At 39.9% G+C, this 20,000-nt stretch overlaps 3 protein-coding genes across 3 annotated transcripts in view; 1 reads left to right on the top strand and 2 right to left on the bottom strand.

Annotated features, from left to right (window-relative positions):
- The window catches only part of LOC113812572 (uncharacterized), a 12,357-nt gene extending 4,100 nt beyond the window's left edge, over positions 1 to 8,257 (top strand). The window contains exons 8-14 of the mRNA XM_070135707.1: positions 573 to 842; positions 1,103 to 1,333; positions 1,591 to 1,813; positions 4,927 to 5,096; positions 6,099 to 6,209; positions 6,552 to 6,661; positions 7,380 to 8,257. Coding sequence (XP_069991808.1) covers positions 573 to 842; positions 1,103 to 1,333; positions 1,591 to 1,813; positions 4,927 to 5,096; positions 6,099 to 6,209; positions 6,552 to 6,661; positions 7,380 to 7,908 — 1,644 coding nt within the window. The 3' untranslated portion in view covers positions 7,909 to 8,257. The remainder of the gene's footprint in view (positions 1 to 572; positions 843 to 1,102; positions 1,334 to 1,590; positions 1,814 to 4,926; positions 5,097 to 6,098; positions 6,210 to 6,551; positions 6,662 to 7,379) is intronic.
- Positions 8,258 to 10,336: 2,079 nt separating this feature from the next.
- LOC138863181 (gamma-aminobutyric acid receptor subunit alpha-5-like) lies at positions 10,337 to 16,176 on the bottom strand. The gene is made up of 8 exons (XM_070127134.1): positions 16,040 to 16,176; positions 14,807 to 15,073; positions 13,938 to 14,168; positions 13,300 to 13,522; positions 12,696 to 12,868; positions 12,288 to 12,398; positions 11,898 to 12,007; positions 10,337 to 11,083 (listed from the first exon to the last, which is right to left on the bottom strand). The coding sequence occupies exons 1-8, from the start codon at positions 16,118 to 16,120 to the stop codon at positions 10,510 to 10,512; spliced, it is 1,770 nt and encodes a 589-aa protein (XP_069983235.1). The 5' UTR covers positions 16,121 to 16,176; the 3' UTR covers positions 10,337 to 10,509.
- LOC138865344 (uncharacterized) overlaps positions 16,177 to 20,000 on the bottom strand; it is a 5,842-nt gene continuing 2,018 nt past the window's right edge. Inside the window, exons 5-7 of the mRNA XM_070135700.1 lie at positions 19,607 to 19,764; positions 19,194 to 19,418; positions 16,177 to 16,180 (exon numbers count right to left, since the gene is read on the bottom strand). Of these exons, the coding sequence (XP_069991801.1) occupies positions 16,177 to 16,180; positions 19,194 to 19,418; positions 19,607 to 19,764 (387 nt within the window). The remainder of the gene's footprint in view (positions 16,181 to 19,193; positions 19,419 to 19,606; positions 19,765 to 20,000) is intronic.

Raw genomic sequence — 20,000 nt, 5'->3', positions numbered from 1 at the left:
ATGATGATAAATATGCTAACACTAATAATGCTAATACCACTGTAAGCAGCAACATACTAATGTATGTCTCTTTTCTCACTCTTTCTGTCTGTCTCTCTCCTTCCCTACCTTCCACTTTCCACCTTTATTCTAACTCCCTCCCTCCCTGCCCCTCTCTAACCCTTTCTCCATTGCTCTCCCTCTGTCTCCCTCACAATCCCTTCCTCTCCACTTCCCTCTCTCTTACCCACCCACCCCCTCTCTTACTCTCCTTCCTTCCCCGCTCTTGTCCTCCCTCTTTTCCTTTCTCTCGCTCCTTTCCCCTCTCTTACTCTTTCCCTCTCTTACCCTCTTTCTTTCCCTTTCTCTCTTCTTCTCTCTATCCTCCTTCACTCTCTTACCCTCCTTCCTTCCCTTTCTCTCCCTCCTTCCCTCTCTTACCCTCCTTCCTTCCCTTACCCTCCCTCCTTCCCTCTCTTACCCTCCTTCCTTCCCTTTTCCTTCTTCCCTCCCTCCCTTCCCTCCTCTCTACCCTCCCTCCTTCCCTCTCTTACTCTCCTTCCTTCCCTTTCCCTCCCTCCCCCCCCCTAAAGGTCCCCAAGAACCTGACTTTCGAGCTGCGCATGAACGACGAAATCCGCGCCGAGTACTTCTACCTCGTCCCCCACCGCAGGAAGCCAAGGTATCTCTCCCTCTTCGGCAAAGTCATTCAGGAAAAGGAGGAACGGAACCTCACTCTGACCAACGAGGAGAAGGAGGTGGTGGGGAGCGCTGTGTACAAGGGTCCCCTCCCCGTCGGCCGTTTTGAGTGGTCGTTTAGTCGTTTAGGAAGGAGGAATATGACCCTAACTGCTTGTTCGAAGGTAAGGTGTGGAGGGGGGTTGGGGCGTTTGTGTTTTGGGGTGGGGGGGGGGGGAAAGATAGGGGCTAGGAGGTGCAAGTTAAGGATGAGAGAGAAGGAAGGAAGGAGAGAGAGAGAGAGAGGGAGGGAGGAAGCTGTACTTTTTATCTATTAAACGAAATGGGGAAAAATCTATAAAGACGAATTTCATGATAAACAATCCAACGCTGTTACACCCAGCTTCAAAAACGAAGGCGAAAGTACCACCAATCTCTCCCGCAGGACCAGTTCACGTGTTCGAACGGCTTGTGCATACCTCTAGAGAACCGCTGTAACGGCCTGGAGGACTGCAGTGACAGCAGTGACGAAATCTGCTCACTGCTCTTGCCGCTGCCCGATACCTACCAGCAGCAGCGTCCTCACCGGTTCTTCACTGACCTGAATTTGACCGTGGATTTGATGGAGATCTTGGAAGTGGACGTCTACGGGAGCATATTCAGGGCCAAGATGAAGGTATTGCAGTGTGATTGGATTTTAACTCTTGTTGATTTGAATGATTTGAAGGCAGTATTGGTATTAGCATTAGTATCAGCATTTATATGACTAACACTTGCATTATCATTTAACGTTAATAATAACATGATCATTAGCATTTACATTAACATTAATATCAACACCGACATTGATATTGACAGTGACAGTAACAATGACAATAATAATATCACCATCGCCACCCTTATGTGTCATCCCCTCCCCCCCCTTCTTCACAGCTGCGAACCACCTGGCGGGACAGTCGAGTCCTCCTGTTCCAGATGAGTCGGATCGGCTCCGACAACGCCCTGGACCAAGACGTGCTGTGGACGCCGACACCCATCCTCCTGAACGCAGTCTTCAGTGACGAGAAGTCCCACCTGACGGGCGAGGGGAAGCTCAGCTCCTTGCGGGCGTACCGGGACGGGCCAGGGGTCCCGGTGACGCGCAACGCCTTCGAAGGTGAGGGCTGGGAGGGGGGTGGCCCGTGGCGTGCGGGGGACCAGGTGTGTTGTAAGGATACCATATGTAGTAAGAGAAATTCTATATGTATAAATGTGTGCGTGTGATATATATATATATATATATATATATATATATATATATATATATATATATATATATATATATATATATATATATATACACATATATACACACACACACACACATACACATACATATATACCCATGCACACACACACATACACATACATATATACCCATGCACACACACACACATACGCACTCACACGTATATGTATATATATGCATATATTGTAAGAATATCTGACACGCGTAGGTGTAGACAAGAAAGTCCATCATTCTGCCCAGAAACTCACTTTTCCGCTGACGATTGAGAAACCCCGTCGTCGCTGCCTCGCCGGCCATAGCCTCCGAATTCCGAATATTTCTTTAATTGGCTGTCACCTTGATGATCCATGAGACACGGCAGCCACACTTTGACTTCCTGTAGTCAGTGACAGTGACACACACAAAAAAGATCCGCGGCAACACGTTTTCCTCATTAACTTTACAGCATTACAGTGTCAGCTCATGTCCTCAGAATGTTCTACTCGTGTTCACAATAACGTATTCTTTGACGTGTGTTCAGACTGCGTGTCGTGGTAGGATTCGGACACCACCGAATCGTGTGTATCTACAAATGTAATTATGAATAAGTAATCATTGAATGTGAAAATGGTAGACGGCATAACTAATGATCACATTAATATGGGGCAAAAGGGAGACAAATAGATGAAACAAGGAAAATTAGTAACAATGTTTATCCGAGTGAAATAGCACTTCTAACGGGGATGAAATTGGTCGTAACCTTCCTAATGGTCGACTGATGGTAGCCTAGTTGAGTGAGGTAGGAATGATTCTCCGCCAAAACGCAGAATTCGTCAGCCTCTTATCCTCATTAAACTGACATCACGCACATAACCTCACTCAACTACACACAGGATACGATTTCCTGTGTTGACTGTTGTTAAAATTTACCGGTCTTGACCTCACGCGAGTATCAAACACAATCGAACTCTTCCATTAGTATCTGTATAATTTATGATCTAAAGTTAGCATCGGTTCTGAACTCCAGGCAGGGTACGAATCCAGTGTGGGAATGCACTGTACATGTAAAGTGTACAGTGTAAATATAGTGAACGAATACACCATACGTGTTAAGTGTATGAGTGCAGGTATGTGTAAAGTGAACGAATATAGTGCATAATGTACAGATACATATTAGGTGTACAAATATAGTGAACATATAGAGCAGAAGTCGGCAACCTATGGCACGAGCGCCAGACTTGGCACGCAGAGTGCTTGTCTGGCATGACATGTGATTCAGAGGAGCAAATAATTTTTTTAACAACAAAATGATATCTATCTATCTATCTATATCTCTCTCTCGAGAGAGAGTGAGTGAGTGAGTGTCTCATTATTAAGGGCATACCCTCAGCCCCCATCGCAGCAGGCTTACAACGGTGTGTCCCGATATCAATATGGTGAGTATATATCGATAATTATAAAACATATTTTTTGTTACAAAGAATACTAAATAAACAAATATTACATTTATGTTATGCATGTGCAGGAAAGTACACTTGGGTATACAGTTCTGAAAAAAAACCTGGCACGCAAGGATATTAATAAGAAAGCATTGATTATAAACTGGCACACTCTGTTCAGAAGGTTGCCGACCCCTGATGTGGAGGGTATGGACTGAATAGCGATAGCACTGATTTTTTAATATTTTCTGCTCAGATATCTAGTTACCGATACCGAGTACTGTAGTGTCCAAGTGCCGGTTATTTAGATTACTTAAAAAAGAAAGAAAAAAAATACAAAAAAAGTTGATATACATTTTTCATGGTGAAGCGACAGGTTTATTGAAGACACAACTCGCTTCTCTCTCCGTCGGCACCGCAGCAGAGTGGACAGAGTGCCAGAATAAACAGCCATTTAATTCTGGGATTTCTGGATGCACCTGTTTTATTACACGTTCGTCCCTGTTCAGATCCTCAACGGAAAATCTATCTTGCATTCCCTGGTTTCATCTCCCCCTCATTAATATTCTCCTGAAATCAATGTTGGGAATTCGCTTCTGCAGCTTAAATAACTGCGCTTGCCGAAGTCTATTAATACGTTATTATGTCAGTAATAGTGAGGTATACTATGCCTCTCGAATGAGCATTTTTATTCTTCGTATGAAATTTGTTGTTGATTTTCTGCTATGAACCCTGCCTGCCCCACGCTGTCTCGTTCACCCTCATGAAACCACTATGCACTGTAGATGCGATGCCAGGAATATATAGTGACTAACAATGCCAGTATGGAGAGATAAAATATACCACTCAAATATTGATTATTCTTATAAAATGCTCATAATACTCAATACCTCACGATTTGTATCAATGCTTTCGGCAACAAGCTAATATTGAAAGTATTTATAATTTGGTATCGATACGGCCAACTTTAATTGATGCAATATACAAGTGTAGTGTTTGAATACAGTGTACATGTAAAGTGTATCAATACAGTGTATAAGTGTAGGAAACGAATACAGTGTAAGGTTACAGTATACCAAACGTTAATCATTTATTCATGTTTGTATGTGAGTTTACTATCCTTAATGATCAGGTAATGTAATAAGAATACGTATAATTAAACAAAGCAAAATTGACCTATCCTTATTCCGCAAGTAAATCTAATAAGCGAATTTAACAAATCAAAATAGACCTAATAATAGATGACACACATCTCAACAAAGCGAAATAGGCCTATCCTAATTTCGCAAGTAAATCTAGTAAGACCGAATTTAACAAACCAAAATAGACCTAATAATAGATTACACATTTTAACATAGCCAAATAGACCTAATAATACATTACACACATCTAAACAAAGCAAAATACGCCTGTCCTTATTTCGCAAGTAGACCTAATAAGACCGAATCTAACAAACCAAAATAGACCTAAAAATAGATTACACATTTTAACGCAGCAAAATAGACCTAAGGATACATTACACACATTTCAACAAAGCCCAATAGGCCTACCCTTGATTCGCAGGCTACGAATACTCCAGCAGCAGCGCCTACCTCGAGCTGGTGGAGGTTTTCGAAGCAACGTTCAAGTGTCGTTTTCAGCTCGACCTGTTCCCCTTCGACATCCACGTGTGCCATGCTAACTTCTCGCTCGTGCAGTACAGCAAGGTCTTCAGGGGAGTGTACCGCTTTGTGGTGGGTCTGTGGAGGAGTTGGTTGTGCGTGTGTCTGTTTGTTTCTGCTTGTCTGTGTCTGTGGGTCTGTTTCTGTTTGTGTATGTGTCTCTATGTCTGTTTCTGTTTGTATATGTGCCTGTCTGTGTGCTTGTTTCTGTTTGTTTTTGTGTCTGTCTGTTTCTATTTGTTTCTGCGCCTGTTTCTCTTTGTCTGTGTATGTCTGTTTCTGTTTGTGCCTGTCTCCATTTATCTCTAAGTCTGTCTATGTTTGTTTGTCTGTCTGTCTTTTGCTTTTTTAAATTAATTTTCTAGTATTCTTTGGTCAGTTCAAATCTTTGTTTATTTATTACTGATTTTATCTTTTTATCTTTCTTACTGCTATATTATATCGTAATTTCTTACTTTTCCATATCTGTTTCTTTCAAACTTTCGCCACTTTTGATTTTATTTTCCTTCTTTTTCTTTCTTTCTCCTGTTCTAAGTTATCTCTGTGCTTTTGGATTATTTTGTGAAATATGTATAAAATAGGAAAAATCAATTATATAACTGACCCTCCCCCAACACGTTATTTCACACACACGCACATCGTTACAGATACATACATATGCACATACAGTCATTATACACAAACCCAGAAATGCCTCTGAACACAATCACCAACTCAGTGACATGTGCACAAAAAAGAAAGAGGAAAAAAATCAGTGATCAAAGAAATACAAAAAAAAAAAAAAAAAACATTTCGAGACTAGATTTCCCACCAGATATAAACGCCATTTTTTTTTTTTTTTTTATCTAACCTTTACTAACAAAAATACAAACATATATACCATCTCGTACACAAACACACACGCAAACACTTACAAACCCGTACCAACAACAACAAAAAAAAACCATACAAGCCCGTGCCAGAACATACACAAACACATTTAAACCCCAACACAGGCCCCCCCTCACAGACACAGTGTAAGACCTTATGAAAAAGACCTCAAATCTTTATAAACCAAATCTCTTTCTTCCAAAGAACGTCTCAGGAACACCGCAGACTCCTGAACTCCCTCTGTTCACGCCTTCCAGAGTGTGTTATTCACCAGAGTTCAGTGAGAATGGAAATGTTACAGTGGTGTCCTTCAAGGTAAATTTCTTTTTTCGTTTTCTTTTTCTTCTATTGGGGTTTCGAACGTAATCTGTCAACCTGTATTGGATATTTTTGTTCTCTTTGTAAATAATTGTAATTTCTCTTTCCTAGTTCATCTATATGAGTTATTTCTGATAATTGAAATATTTTTAATGTGTTATAATCAATCAACTTAATCTCAATATATTACTGATCCTATGCAGTTATAATACACCTAATAATCTATAAACTTACAATGAATCTATTACTATATTCTTGTTGAAGAAACTTTCACTATTTATCATTTTCATCTGTATTATCCTATTATGTAACTAACCTGTATCATTTCTTCGTCTCAAGATCCAGTTCCAAAGACGCTATGGCTCTTACATCTTCACGACATTTGGGCCTTGTCTTATGCTCACTCTTATAGGGTATTTGACGCTCTTCTTTGGCGTCGACAACTTTAGGTAGGTTCAGAGACTGCTGTGTAAAATTGCATCTATTTTCGAACTCGGCATAAATTTGGTAAAACTGTATATATGTGTAAAGAGGATACAGTTTCTTTGGATATTACTCTTCGTGGCATGTCTACATATAGGTTGTACTATGCTGAAACTGGCCGGGTCATATATAAGTATAGAAAATGTCTATAAGAGGCGTTGAGAATGGGGAAGACGAACTCGCCATCTGAACACGCGATTCTTGCACTCCCGTTTTCTATGAAATCTACTGTCTCATGGCAAGAAATGGTATGGCTAGTTCGCGTATCAATGGCTGAGAATTAAGGCTATAAATATGGTGTAAAACTCTGAGCGAAACGGAACTTTAAACCCATTTACCTCAAAGCTCGAGTGTGGCGAGTTTGCCTCTCCCATTCTCAACGCCTCATATGACAAATAGTATTAGCGATCAAAATTAGTTGTGCTCCACGGAATTTATAAACCAAATGCCCATGACATGTCAATAATATATGTCAATCAATTTTCATATATGTGATGTGTATTCTTGAAGTAGGTAAAAATATATTGACATTCTTAAGTTTTCAATTAACAAAAGGATGCCACCTAATCCTCATTTTAAGATTTGCAAATAAATCTTACAAAATTCAGATAAAGCTAATTATGTGCAATGTCGATGTATGTATTCATATCACTCTTGGCGTTAGAAATAATTCCTCCTAAACAGCGACCGCATCATGGTGACCCTCTCGTCCCTGATCGTGGTGGCCTCCCTCTTCGCCCAGATCGCCACCACCACGCCCGCCTCCGCTAGCCCCAAAGTCATCGACATTATCTTCCTCGCCATCATCATACGCCTGTTCTTCGTCGTTCTCCACCACTCGATCTACTACCTCCTTCGGGTCTACGTGAAGAAGTGCGAGGAGAAGCGAAGCCGCGACGCCGTTCAGCCTCTGGCTGTTCGGAAGTGGGCGGGCGCCTCGGCCGAGCTCCCTGCCGTCTACACGCCCCCTGACGTCAAGCTTCGCAAAATGCCTTGGGAGAAGTCGGACGAGGAGGGGGACAAGGAGCCGAAGAACCAATGGAAGAACAGCAAATGTGTCTCGGAGTGTGACAAGACCTTCAACGTTCTGGGCATTGCCGTGGGACTTCTGTGGGATGTGCTGTGGGTCTCACTCGTCTTCTTATATATTCTGCAAACGAGGAGCGAGATTTTTCAGGATTTCGAGGAGTGTCTGACTGAGGCTGACCCTTGATAACACAAAGTTATTGAAAAATGTTTTTGAATTGTGAGTTTTAGGGTGTAAATAACGGATCATTACATACATTAACCTGATACATGATATCTGTATTCTGTACGTTTTGATTTTATCTAAACCTACTGTGTGGCATTTTGATTAAATCTTAATAACAAAAATTACAAGTAAATTTATTGTTAATGCAATTGATCCGACATGAAAAAAGAAAAAGAAAATGCATTGTAATTTACGGGCTCTATATTATTAATTATTTACTGTAGATTATTCTACGTTTATGGTAGCAAGATGTGAATATACTAAAGATGATGAGGGTCATACTTTCATATCCAGCTGAAGAGTTGTCTTGTTAGAATAAATAATATATATATATATATATATATATATATATATATATATATATATATATATATATATATGTGTGTGTGTATATATGTAAGCACGCATACAACTCCAGCTGAGGAGGACGGTAGCATGAGCTGTAAAGTCCACTTTATTATGCAACTTCTATGTATTTTTCCCCCTTTTTTCATTTTTTTTTAATTTCCTCATGTTTCGTCTTCAATCTTTCATTTGTATGTCTTTATCATACTTTTGCTCTAACTTTCTTTCTCTTGAATTTATGGATTTTTTTGTTTTATTTATTTAGTATTATGCTTTATGCTAATTAAGAGGATTATGAGAGTAAAGAATCTTGACCCTCGTCGTATGTTATCTGACCCTAGTGAAAAGCAAAACAATGGTGAAATGAATAAAAAAGTTATGATTATGATAGTGATAATGATAATGTTTGCGTCATAAGTAAAATATATACTATGAATATCACTGATACTAGTCGTAACGCTATTAATAACATTGATGATGATAGTAGTGAGTATGATACATTTGTACACGCACACACACACACACGTCTTATATATATATATATATATATATATATATATATATATATATATATATATATATATGTTTATTTACAAACTGCATAATGTTCTTGTAAGGATTAGTGTAGTAAAACAATAATGGGAATAATTACATGCATTTAAGGTAATAGTGTGAAAAAGTACATTTAAAAGATATTTTTGTAATGGTAATTGTCATAACAACAATATCCTGACATCGTAATGATAATAATAGTTATAATCCTGGGAATAATAATAAGATTAACAATGAAACAATGGTAATGCTATCAGTAATAATATTAGTAATAATAGTAACACTAAGAACAGCGACAACAATGGTAGTAATAAAGATCTTTATGATAATAACAACAAGAACAACGATGATAATGAAAATGATAGTGATAATAATAATAACAATTATAATGATAATCGTAATACCAATTATAATGATAATAGTAATACCAATTATAATGATAATGATACTAACAATAAATATTATAATGACAATAACAACAATAATAATGATACTGATGATAATAACAATAATAATAATGATGACATAAAAGAGCCGTAATGAAGATAATGAATATTCCTCCACTCTCATGGCAACAGCTGTAGCATTATTTAGGAAAATTTCGACTGGGGTTCATGAAGGACTTATACCTACTTTTGCGAACCGCTAATCGAGAAATTAATTTTGTTTATGTTCACTAATAATCTGTGTCTGTTATCCCCGATTATTTGACCCAAAAGCATTTGTGAAATAAAATAAAGATTTATATTTATTTATCTATATCATAATGTGCATGATTTGTAATACCACCCGCAATAAAAATGATAATGACAGATAAAGATAAAATGAATAAATAAATAAAACAAAATGTATGCCCATAATGGTTATTAAAAGGTTGGCATTTGGGATTTCTTGTCACTTTATTACCACGGTTGAAGGCTAAGCAACATGTACGTGAGTGTGATTAGTGGTATTGCTCTGTACTATCACTAGGTGTCCTATTTGCCTTGAAATATTGTGAATTACTTCGTCGGTCTATCATCATGGATGCAGTTAATCTATCATCTATCTACTTTTGAGGCATGGTCGGTGAATAAAACTTGTGTAAGGGTAATGTACGTTGCAGTTAAAAAGTTTAATTAACGTGAAATGACTGTGCAAGGAGTGACACACTATGTTAGTGATTCCAGTGGATTGTGAACATCAAAGCTTTGCTTACTTCTAGTTAAACAATGTGTATTGGGAAATTTGAAGTGGTCTACAGGACACACACACACATACATGCATAAATAAATAAATAGATATAGATAGATAGACAGACAGACAATATATATATATATATATATATATATACATATATATATATATATATATACATATATATATATATATATATATATATATATATATATATATATATATATATATATACATATATATATATATATATATATATATATATATATATATATATATATATTATATTATACATATATTGAGAGAGAGAGAGAGATACTATCTTGTAAGGAGCCATATTTCTACACAAAATGGACCATAATATAGTCAATCTGTTATCTGAAGCGTCCCACTATGAAGTACTTCAACTTCATTTAAAACACGGTGACAAATCTAGCTTTCATATAGGTGTCAGTGGACTACTATTTACACCTTCATGGCCTTAGCATTTCACCCTTGAGTTTGCATTGAACAGTTCTTGAAATCGGCGATGACGTCATTCCCGCAGACCGTTGCCATGAACACTAGGCCTAAAGTCGTCGCCGTATCCACCAAGAAGCCGAAAGACATGAAGAAGACATTGACGACTGTGTAACAGGCAGGGAAAGAACGATCACTTCCTGTACACGAAGAACCGTCCTTTGTCTTTTGCTTTACCGGTGTTCTTCCTGTTGTTCTGTGTTCCCTCTTGTTCTCCGCTGCTGTCCACGACGTCGTAGGAAAGCCGACTTCCGGTGGCCTATAGACCGCCGGGACCGAGAGAACATCGGTTTTACCAACGAGAGGTAACGTAGGCCTATCCCTTCGTTCCTTCTTCTCCTCCTCCTCCTCGTTCCTGCGGCACCTCGCTCTGATCCAGCAGAGGAAAGTGTGGTTAAGGACGACCAAGAACAGGCGGAGAGTCACGGCGAAGAAGAGGAACTCGACGGCCTTCGGTGTTGCTGACGAAGGGGAGGTCGTGGCCACCTGCGAGAAGAGGTTGGCCACCACGATCAGGCACGAGAGGGTCACCATGATGCGGTCGCTGCGGGGAGGACGGGGGGGGGGGGGAGAGATCAACATAGAATCCTCCTAGTATACTCAGGTTTTTAGAAACATGCATATATATATGTGTGTGTGTGTATACATAAATATAGTCATTTATGTATATATATGAATAGAGACAGATAGATATAGATAAAAGAAACACACACACACACACACACACACACACACACACACACACACATATATATATATATATATATATATATATATATATATATATATAATATATATATATAATATATATATATATATATATATATATATATATATATATATGAATATCATTTCTTATATATATATATATTGTGTATATATATATATATATATATATATATATATATATATATATATATATATATATATATATATATATATATATATTACACACACACTCACACACACACACACACACACACACACACACACACACACACACACACACACACACACACATATATATATATATATATATATATATATATATATATATATATATATATATATATATATATGTATGTATATATATAGATATAGACAGATAGATAGATATACATATATACACACATATACATACATACACACAAATAGTCACGCAGTTGTACAATATATGTATTTTCATATATATATGCATCTATGCTTAATGACATGTATAGATCTGACTGTACAATATTCCATTCCGCCAACACCACAAGACACACGCCCAAATAAACCCCGAAAAAGCCCCCGCGAAGAAGCCCACGAAGAGAAGCCCCCCGAAGAGAAGCTCCGGAAGAGAAGCCCCCGCAGCGCACCTGAAGTTGTCCCGCTCGAAGAACTGCGTGAGGCCCCCGATGGTGTTGAGGACGACGCAGGGCCCGAAGGTGGTCAGCGCGTAGGAGCCGCGGAGGCGCCGGAGGAGGAACTGCGGGGAGTGGGGGGGGGGGAGGTGAGTTTGTGGGGATCCTTCTCGTACTTGTACTTCATATTGCTATTTGTTTATGGACGTATACTTCTTTAACTTACGCATTTTTTACAAACGAATTCTAGATCATAGCTAAAGACTAACCACACACACACGCGCATACATACAGAACACACCCACACACACATTTATGTGTGTGTGTGCGTGTGTGTACGTGTATACAAATTAAGCACATAAAGAGACATAAAGAACCAATACATACGTCTCTTCGTGTCCTCACCATGAACGAGGCTCCCGTGGTGAGGTTGTCTTCGTCGCGCAGCCGGAGGACGCAGACCTCCGAGGACTGGAACAGAGGAAGCTCCAAGGGCGGCGGCAGGTGGGAGACGTCCTGCGAAGGGGCGGGCGGGCGTGGTTATTGGGCGCGAGAATGTGTGGTTGGCTTTGGAGCTCCGTGACTGGCGTGCAGACACAGGTTTGTATAGCTAAGCGCAAGGACACAGATATACGCGCCTGTAAACACACACACGCAGACAAGTACAGACAGACGGACACACACACACACACAGATTCCGAAACAACCAACCAACCAATCCCTTCTACCCCCCCCCCTCAAAAAGAAAAGAAAAGAAAAAAATCAAATCAAAAACCAAATTCCCCAAAACAACACAACGCCAAAGCCACTCACGACGAGGCTGTAGGCGGCCTTGAAGGACCTGCCGTTCAGGATGAGCGAGATGTTGACGCGACACACGTGGACGTCGAACGGGAAGTCCTTCAGCCGGAAGTGGCAGGCGAAGGAGGCCACGAAGACCTCCGTCAGTTCTAGGTGGGCGTCGGTCGCGCCGTCGTGTTCGTAGCCTGAGGTGAGACGGTCATTGGTGACTGTGTGTGTGTGTGTGTGTGTGTGTGTGTAAAGGTGTGTGTGTGTGTGTGTAAAAATGTGTAATTTAACCAAATCGTATTTATAAGCTGTTTATAAGGGAATATTTCGATTGCCGTTATCCTAAAAATCGATTCTTCAGGTCTTCCGGTACTCTAAAAAGCCTTCATTCACCCAAGATTCGATTCTTGCGTAAAAAAAAACACTACAGATCCACACATATCTCTCCACCTTCCAATCTTATCTCAAAAAACAAAAGAAAGAAAGAAAGAAAAACAAACACGCAACTCCATTATCTCAAAAAAGAAAGAAAGAAAGAAAGAAAGAAAAAAAAAAAAAACGTGCAACTCCACCACCACTGCATCTCGTCTCTCAACAAATCCATTCATATTCCACCCTCCAACCTCACCCTCGAAGCCGCCTCGAGTCACAACACGCCCAGCCCCGTCGCGATGTGCCCGCAGGATGACCCCCACGTCCTCCTTCCTCAAGTGCGACTGCTGGTCCTCGAAGAAGGCGTTGCTCAGCTTGTACCGCGGGGTCCACAACCTCCCCCTCGGTAAGATGTTGTCTGAGGGCATTCGGCTCATCTGGGAGAATCGGATTCGGTCGTCGTGCCAGCTCGTGTGGAGCTGTTGTGGAAATGGGGAGTTGTGATGAGATTTGTGGTGGTGGTGTGATATTTGATAACATTTGTGGTGGTGGTGTGATATTTTAAGAGTTTGAGTAGGTTTGGTTCTCTTACTTGGCAATTACTATAAAGAAAGAAGGAAAGAAATAGGAAAGAGGAAAAAGAAAGAAAAAGAAAACAGAGAAAAAGAAAGACGGAAAGAAATGAAAGAAAAAGAAAGAACAAAAGGAAAAAAATGAATGAAAGAAAAAGCAAGAGCAAGAGGTAAAGAAAGAAAGAAAGAAATAGCATGAGGTAAAGAAAGAACACAAATAAAGAAAAAACGAAAAAAAAAACAATCAATCCCAACACCACCAGAACAAAACCCCACAGCCTTCCCCTCTCCCCCCAACCCCCTCAACCCCCCCTCCGCTTACCTCAGCCTTAACCTTGAAGCGATTCCCGTACTCGTCCACCTCCAGGATCTCCAGCTGGACGACGGTGAGGTTGAGTTGGGTGAGAGGGCGGTGCGGCTGCTCCCTCCTGTAGGTGCGAGGGAGAGGCGTCAGCAGGGAGCACCACTCGTCGCTGCCGTCGGCGCAGTCCTCGATGCCATCACAGCGGCGGGACAGGGCCACGCAGATGCCGGTGCTGCACGTGAACTCGTCCTGGGGGGAAGGGGGGGGAGGTTGGTTTTCTTGTCTAGCGTTTAGTTAGTTACTGATCTATTTATTAGTGTATCTGTTGATTTTATTATCTTTTTTTCCCCTTCATTCATTCTATTTTTAGTGGTAGCATGTTACGAAGTCGTCCTCGTTAGTGGACATTGCCACCGACGCCCTAACCAGTTGCTCTGTGATAAACTTGGTGGATTCTTTAGAACTCTTCACATCGAGATGACTACAACTAGTCGCGTGCAACTGGAAGGACCGGCCGCGAGTGTTATAAGTAGCCTTTCATCAACGCAGACAGTTTTTTTTTTTACACATTCTATAAGTTTCTTAAGATTTACAGGGTTCATATATGGCTATTCAGAAACGACAGACTCCTTCCTTGCGTATAATTGAGATATTGTCATGATCCGACGACATTGCTGAACTAAATAAAGTTCGCTGTCCAAGCTGCCTAATGCCGGGTATCTATGGCTAGTTTTATTTGTTAATTAGCTGCATTTCCCTACATTGTTTCGGATATATAGATAGATAGAGAGAAAGAGAGAGAGAGAGAAAGGGAAAGAAAGAGGAAGAGACAAGACACAGAAGAAAAATATAACCAAACCTCTTCGCATACCGCAGCACCCCCTCACCTCCCGACAACACGTCAGTGACATGTTACGTCTGCCCATTCCGCCTCGCCACTGGTACCGCCCCACCGGCTGTTTCCCCGTGAAGGGCGCCACCCACACCTCCTCTCCTAAGGGACTTCGGAGGCTCAGGGACGTCCTATTCACCAGGATCTGTCGACCGGAGACTGACAGGAACCTCGCTCTGTGCTGGAGAGGAACTAGGAAGAAGGTCTTATCCAAGCTGAGGTCCTCGTCGGCGCGAAGCTCGAAGGTCAGGGTTTTGGGGACCTGTCAGGGGGCAGATAGGAAGCTGTTAGAACTACTTTTCATGTTGTCTTTGTTTGTTTTCGATAGGGTTACTGTAGTCATTTTTATTTTATTTTTTTCATTACCATCATCATCATCATTGTCATTATTATTATCAATAGCAGTAGTAGTATTGTTGTTGTTATTTTCATTAATCTTACTCACTGTTATTGGTGCACTAATACCAATCTCATTATCATTATTACTATTCTCATCATCATAACTTATCACCAATAATAACCCTCAACATTATAATTAGTACCATCACAATTATCCCTACAAAGATTTCAGACAATCTTATAATCACTATAATTATTACCTCTTCTGTTAACTTCATCAAGTCTACTAAAATCATTAACACCATCATTTCCATCTCGGTTCAACCTTCTCTTATCACCATTGACAACCAGAACATGGCCAAACCACATAAGATAACCTCCGAAAAAAGAACACATACACCCACAAAGAGCAAAGAACATAAACGCCAACAAAAAGAAACAAAAAACAAAAAAAAACAAAAAACAACAACAACAACAGCAAGACGAAAAAGAACACACAAAAAGCAAAGAATAGCAACAATTTCAAAATAAAAAATGATAACAAAAACGCCCAAAACACACAAAATTTCAGACCAACAGCAACAAAGAACACCAAAAAACACCAAAAACCACATAAAAAGCAAAGACAAGCAACAAAAACACCAAAAAACACACACAAAAGCAGACCAACAACGAAAACACACAAAAATAACACACAAAAAACAAAGACAAGCAACACAAACACCAAAAAACACACACACAAAATCAGAGCAACAACAAAAACACACAAAAAACACAAAAAGCAGACAAGCAAAAACAAAACAAAACAAACAAAAAAAACACTCACAAAGAAGCAGACCAACAACAAAAACAACAACAATGACACCCAAAACCCCCAAAAGGCACCCACCTTGCAAACGAAATCATGCAACTCGAAATGGCAGTGAACCGTCAATGTATAGAAGAAGAACTCGCTCTTGACTATGATCATGACACAGGGTTCTCGGCTCCACAGGGATTGCAATTGCAGGGTCCCGTCTTGCGATGCTATCTGTTGTGGAGAATTAGATGATGGAAATTTGCGAATGGAAAGTAGATGATGGAAATTTGCGAGTGGAAAGTAGATGATGGAAATTTGTGAATGGAAAGTAGATGATGGAAATTTGCGAATGGAAAGTAGATGATGGAAATTTGCGAGTGGAAAGTAGATGATGGAAATTTGTGAATGGAAAGTAATGGAAATTTGAGAATAGAAAGTAGATGATGGAAAGTTGTGAAGGGAAGATGGATGATGGGGGAATTTGCGAGTGGAAAGTAGACGATGGAATTTGCGAGTGGAAAGTAGATGATGGAAATTTGTGAATGGAAAGTAGACGATGGAAATTTGTGAATGGAAAGCAGATGATGGAAAATTGCGAATGGAAAGTAGATGATGGAAATTTGCGAATGGAAAGTAGATGATGGAAATTTGCGAATGGAAAGTAGATGATGGAAATTTGTGAAAGGAAAGTAGACGATGGAAATTTGTGAATGGAAAGTAGATGATGGAAAATTGCGAATGGAAAGTAGATGATGGAAATTTGTGAATGGAAAGCAGATGATGGAAAATTGCGAATGGAAAGTAGATGATGGAAATTTGTGAAAGGAAAGTAGATGATGGAAATTTGTGAATGGAAAGTAGATGATGGAAATTTGCGAATGGAAAGTATATGATGGAAATTTGTGAATGGAAAGTAGATGATGGAAATTTGTGAAAGGAAAGTAGATGATGGAAATTTGTGAATGGAAAGTAGATGATGGAAATTTGTGAAAGGAAAGTAGATGATGGAAATTTGTGAATGGAAAGTAGATGATGGAAATTTGCGAATGGAAAGTAGATGATGGAAATTCGTGAAAGGAAAGTAGATGATGGAAATTTGTGAATGGAAAGTAGATGATGGAAATTTGTGAAAGGAAAGTAGATGATGGAAATTTGTGAATGGAAAGTAGATGAAGGAAATTTGTGAATGGAAAGTAGATGATGGAAATTTGCAAATGGAAAGTAGATGATGGAAATTTGTGAATGGAAAGCAGATGATGGAAATTTGCAAATGGAAAGTAGATGATGGAAATTTGCGAATGGAAAGTAGATGATGGAAATTTGCGAATGGAAAGTAGATGGAAATTTGCGAATGGAAAGTAGATGATGGAAATTTGCGAATGGAAAGTAGATGATGGAAATTTGCGAATGGAAAGTAGATGATGGAAATTTGCGAATGGAAAGTAGATGATGGAAATTTGCGAATGGAAAGTAGATGATGGAAATTTGTGAATGGAAAGTAGATGATGGAAATTTTTGAATGGAAAGTAGATGAAGGAAATTTGTGAATGGAAAGCAGATGATGGAAATTTGCGAATGGAAAGTAGATGATGGAAATTTGCGAATGGAAAGTAGATGATGGAAATTTGTGAATGGAAAGTAGATGATGGAAATTTGCGAATGGAAAGTAGATGATGGAAATTTGTGAATGGAAAGTAGATGATGGAAATTTGTGAATGGAAAGTAGATGATGGAAATTTGCGAATGGAAAGTAGATGATGGAAATTTGCGAATGGAAAGTAGATGATGGAAATTTGTGAATGGAAAGTAGATGATGGAAATTTGCGAATGGAAAGTAGATGATGGAAATTTGCGAATGGAAAGTAGATGATGGAAATTTGTGAATGGAAAGTAGATGATGGAAATTTGCGAATGGAAAGTAGATGATGGAAATTTGCGAATGGAAAGTAGATGATGGAAATTTGTGAATGGAAAGTAGATGATAGAAATTTGCGAATGGAAAGTAGATGATGGAAATTTGCGAATGGAAAGTAGATGATGGAAATTTGCGAATGGAAAGCAGATGATGGAAATTTGCGAATGGAAAGCAATGATGGAAATTTTTGAATGGAAAGTAGATGAAGGAAATTTGTGAATGGAAAGCAGATGATGGTAATTTGCGAATGGAAAGTAGATGATGGAAATTTGCGAATGGAAAGCAGATGATGGAAATTTGTGAATGGAAAGTAGATGATGGAAATTTGTGAATGGAAAGCAGATGATGGAAATTTGTGAATGGAAAGTAGATGATGGAAATTTGCTAATGGAAAGCAGATGATGGAAATTTGCGAATGGAAAGCAGATGATGGAAATTTGCGAATGGAAAGTAGATGATGGAAATTTGTGAATGGAAAGCAGATGATGGAAATTTGTGAATGGAAAGTAGATGATGGAAATTTGCGAATGGAAAGCAGATGATGGAAATTTGCGAATGGAAAGTAGATGATGGAAATTTGTGAATGGAAAGCAGATGATGGAAATTTGTGAATGGAAAGTAGATGATGGAAATTTGTGAATGGAAAGTAGATGATGGAAATTTGTGAATGGAAAGCAGATGATGGAAATTTGTGAATGGAAAGCAGATGATGGAAATTTGCGAATGGAAAGTAGATGATGGAAATTTGCGAATGGAAAGTAGATGATGGAAATTTGTGAATGGAAAGTAGATGATGGAAATTTGCGAATGGAAAGTAGATGATGGAAATTTGCAAATGGAAAGTAGATGATGGAAATTTGTGAATGGAAAGCAGATGATGGAAATTTGCGAATGGAAAGTAATGGAAATATGCGAAGGGAAAGATGATGGAAATTTGCGAAGGGAAAGTATACGATGGAAGTTTGCGAACGGAAAGTAATGGAAATATGCGAAGGGAAAGATGATGGAAATTTTGCAAATGGAAAGTTGATGGAAATTTGTGACTGGAAAGATGATGGAAATTTGCGAATGGAAAGTAATGGAAATTTGCGAATGGAAAAATTTATGATAAAAAATTACGAGTGGAAAGTTAGGTTTGGAAAATAAATAATGACACAGACACTCGCACATACACAGACAAACGCAAGGATACGCATACACACACACATTCACATGCACACGCACATACACACCCATCCACTAGATAAAGCAGCACCCCGCAAACACGCCAATAACCCCCTCAAAAAAGAAAAGAAGGAGAAGAAGAAGAAGAAAAAAAAAAAAAAAAACAGAGGACCTTCCCCATCTACACGACCTGCCCAACCAACCTGACCAACCTTCATGACCTGCCTCATCTCCTCCTGGTCCGTGGCGTCGGGCAGGCTCCCCCCATAGGCCATGCAATAACTCAGCGTCTCATTGTAGTTCATTTTCCTCCCTGTTGTGAAAATGTGCTTGTGTTGTGTCCGGGGAAGGCAGAGGTCTTCTTCGTCCACGTCGGCCAGTTGTAGAAACCTTTTGGGTTGAATGAAAGGTTGGGTTGTTGTTTTTTTCCTTTGGTTAAAGTTTTTTTTGTTGTTTTTTTGTATGTGAACGTGTTTGATTGTGTGTGTGTGTGTGTGTGTGTGTGTGTGTGTTTGTGTGTGTGCGTTTCCTTTGAGAATAAGACACCAGAGCTACATACAAAGAGTAATAGCATGTACCCTTCAGCGCCGCCGTCAAGCGGGACGAACCGAGACCCGAAGGTGTTGTTGACGAGGATGGTTCCCCTCCTGACGAAGCCTTTCGTCAGGACCTGCCATGCCTCCTCCTCAGGGAGCTCCTCGGGCGACACCTGTTGGCACGACGCTAATGCAAGCAGCTGTAAGAGAGAGAGAGAGGGAGGGAGGGAGGGAGGGGGAGAGAGGGAGGGAGGGAGGGAGGGGGAGAGAGGGAGGGAGGGAGGGGGAGAGAGGGAGGGAGGGGGGGAGAGGGAGAGGGAGGGAGAGGGAGAGGGAGAGAGGGAGGGAGGGAGAGGGCGAGGGAAAGGGATAAGGATAAGGAGAAGGAGGGAGGGAGGGAGAAGGAGGGAGGTTGGGAGGGAGAAGGAGAAGGAGG

The sequence above is a fragment of the Penaeus vannamei genome, chromosome 2 (genome assembly GCF_042767895.1).
Source record: "Penaeus vannamei isolate JL-2024 chromosome 2, ASM4276789v1, whole genome shotgun sequence".
Taxonomy (NCBI): domain Eukaryota; kingdom Metazoa; phylum Arthropoda; class Malacostraca; order Decapoda; family Penaeidae; genus Penaeus; species Penaeus vannamei.
This window is presented reverse-complemented; position numbering and strand designations above follow the sequence as displayed.

Bases quoted from the DNA above. Each gene is read 5' to 3' on its own strand.
- LOC138863181 (XM_070127134.1), bottom strand. From the start codon at position 16,120: ATGATCATAGTCAAGAGCGAGTTCTTCTTCTATACATTGACGGTTCAC. The intron at 14,169-14,806 runs GTGAGGGGGTGC...CCTTCCCCCCAG, and splicing joins CACTGACGTGTTGTCGGGAG to GACGAGTTCACGTGCAGCAC. The intron at 12,008-12,287 runs GTGAGGACACGA...CACTCCCCGCAG, and splicing joins CCACGGGAGCCTCGTTCATG to TTCCTCCTCCGGCGCCTCCG.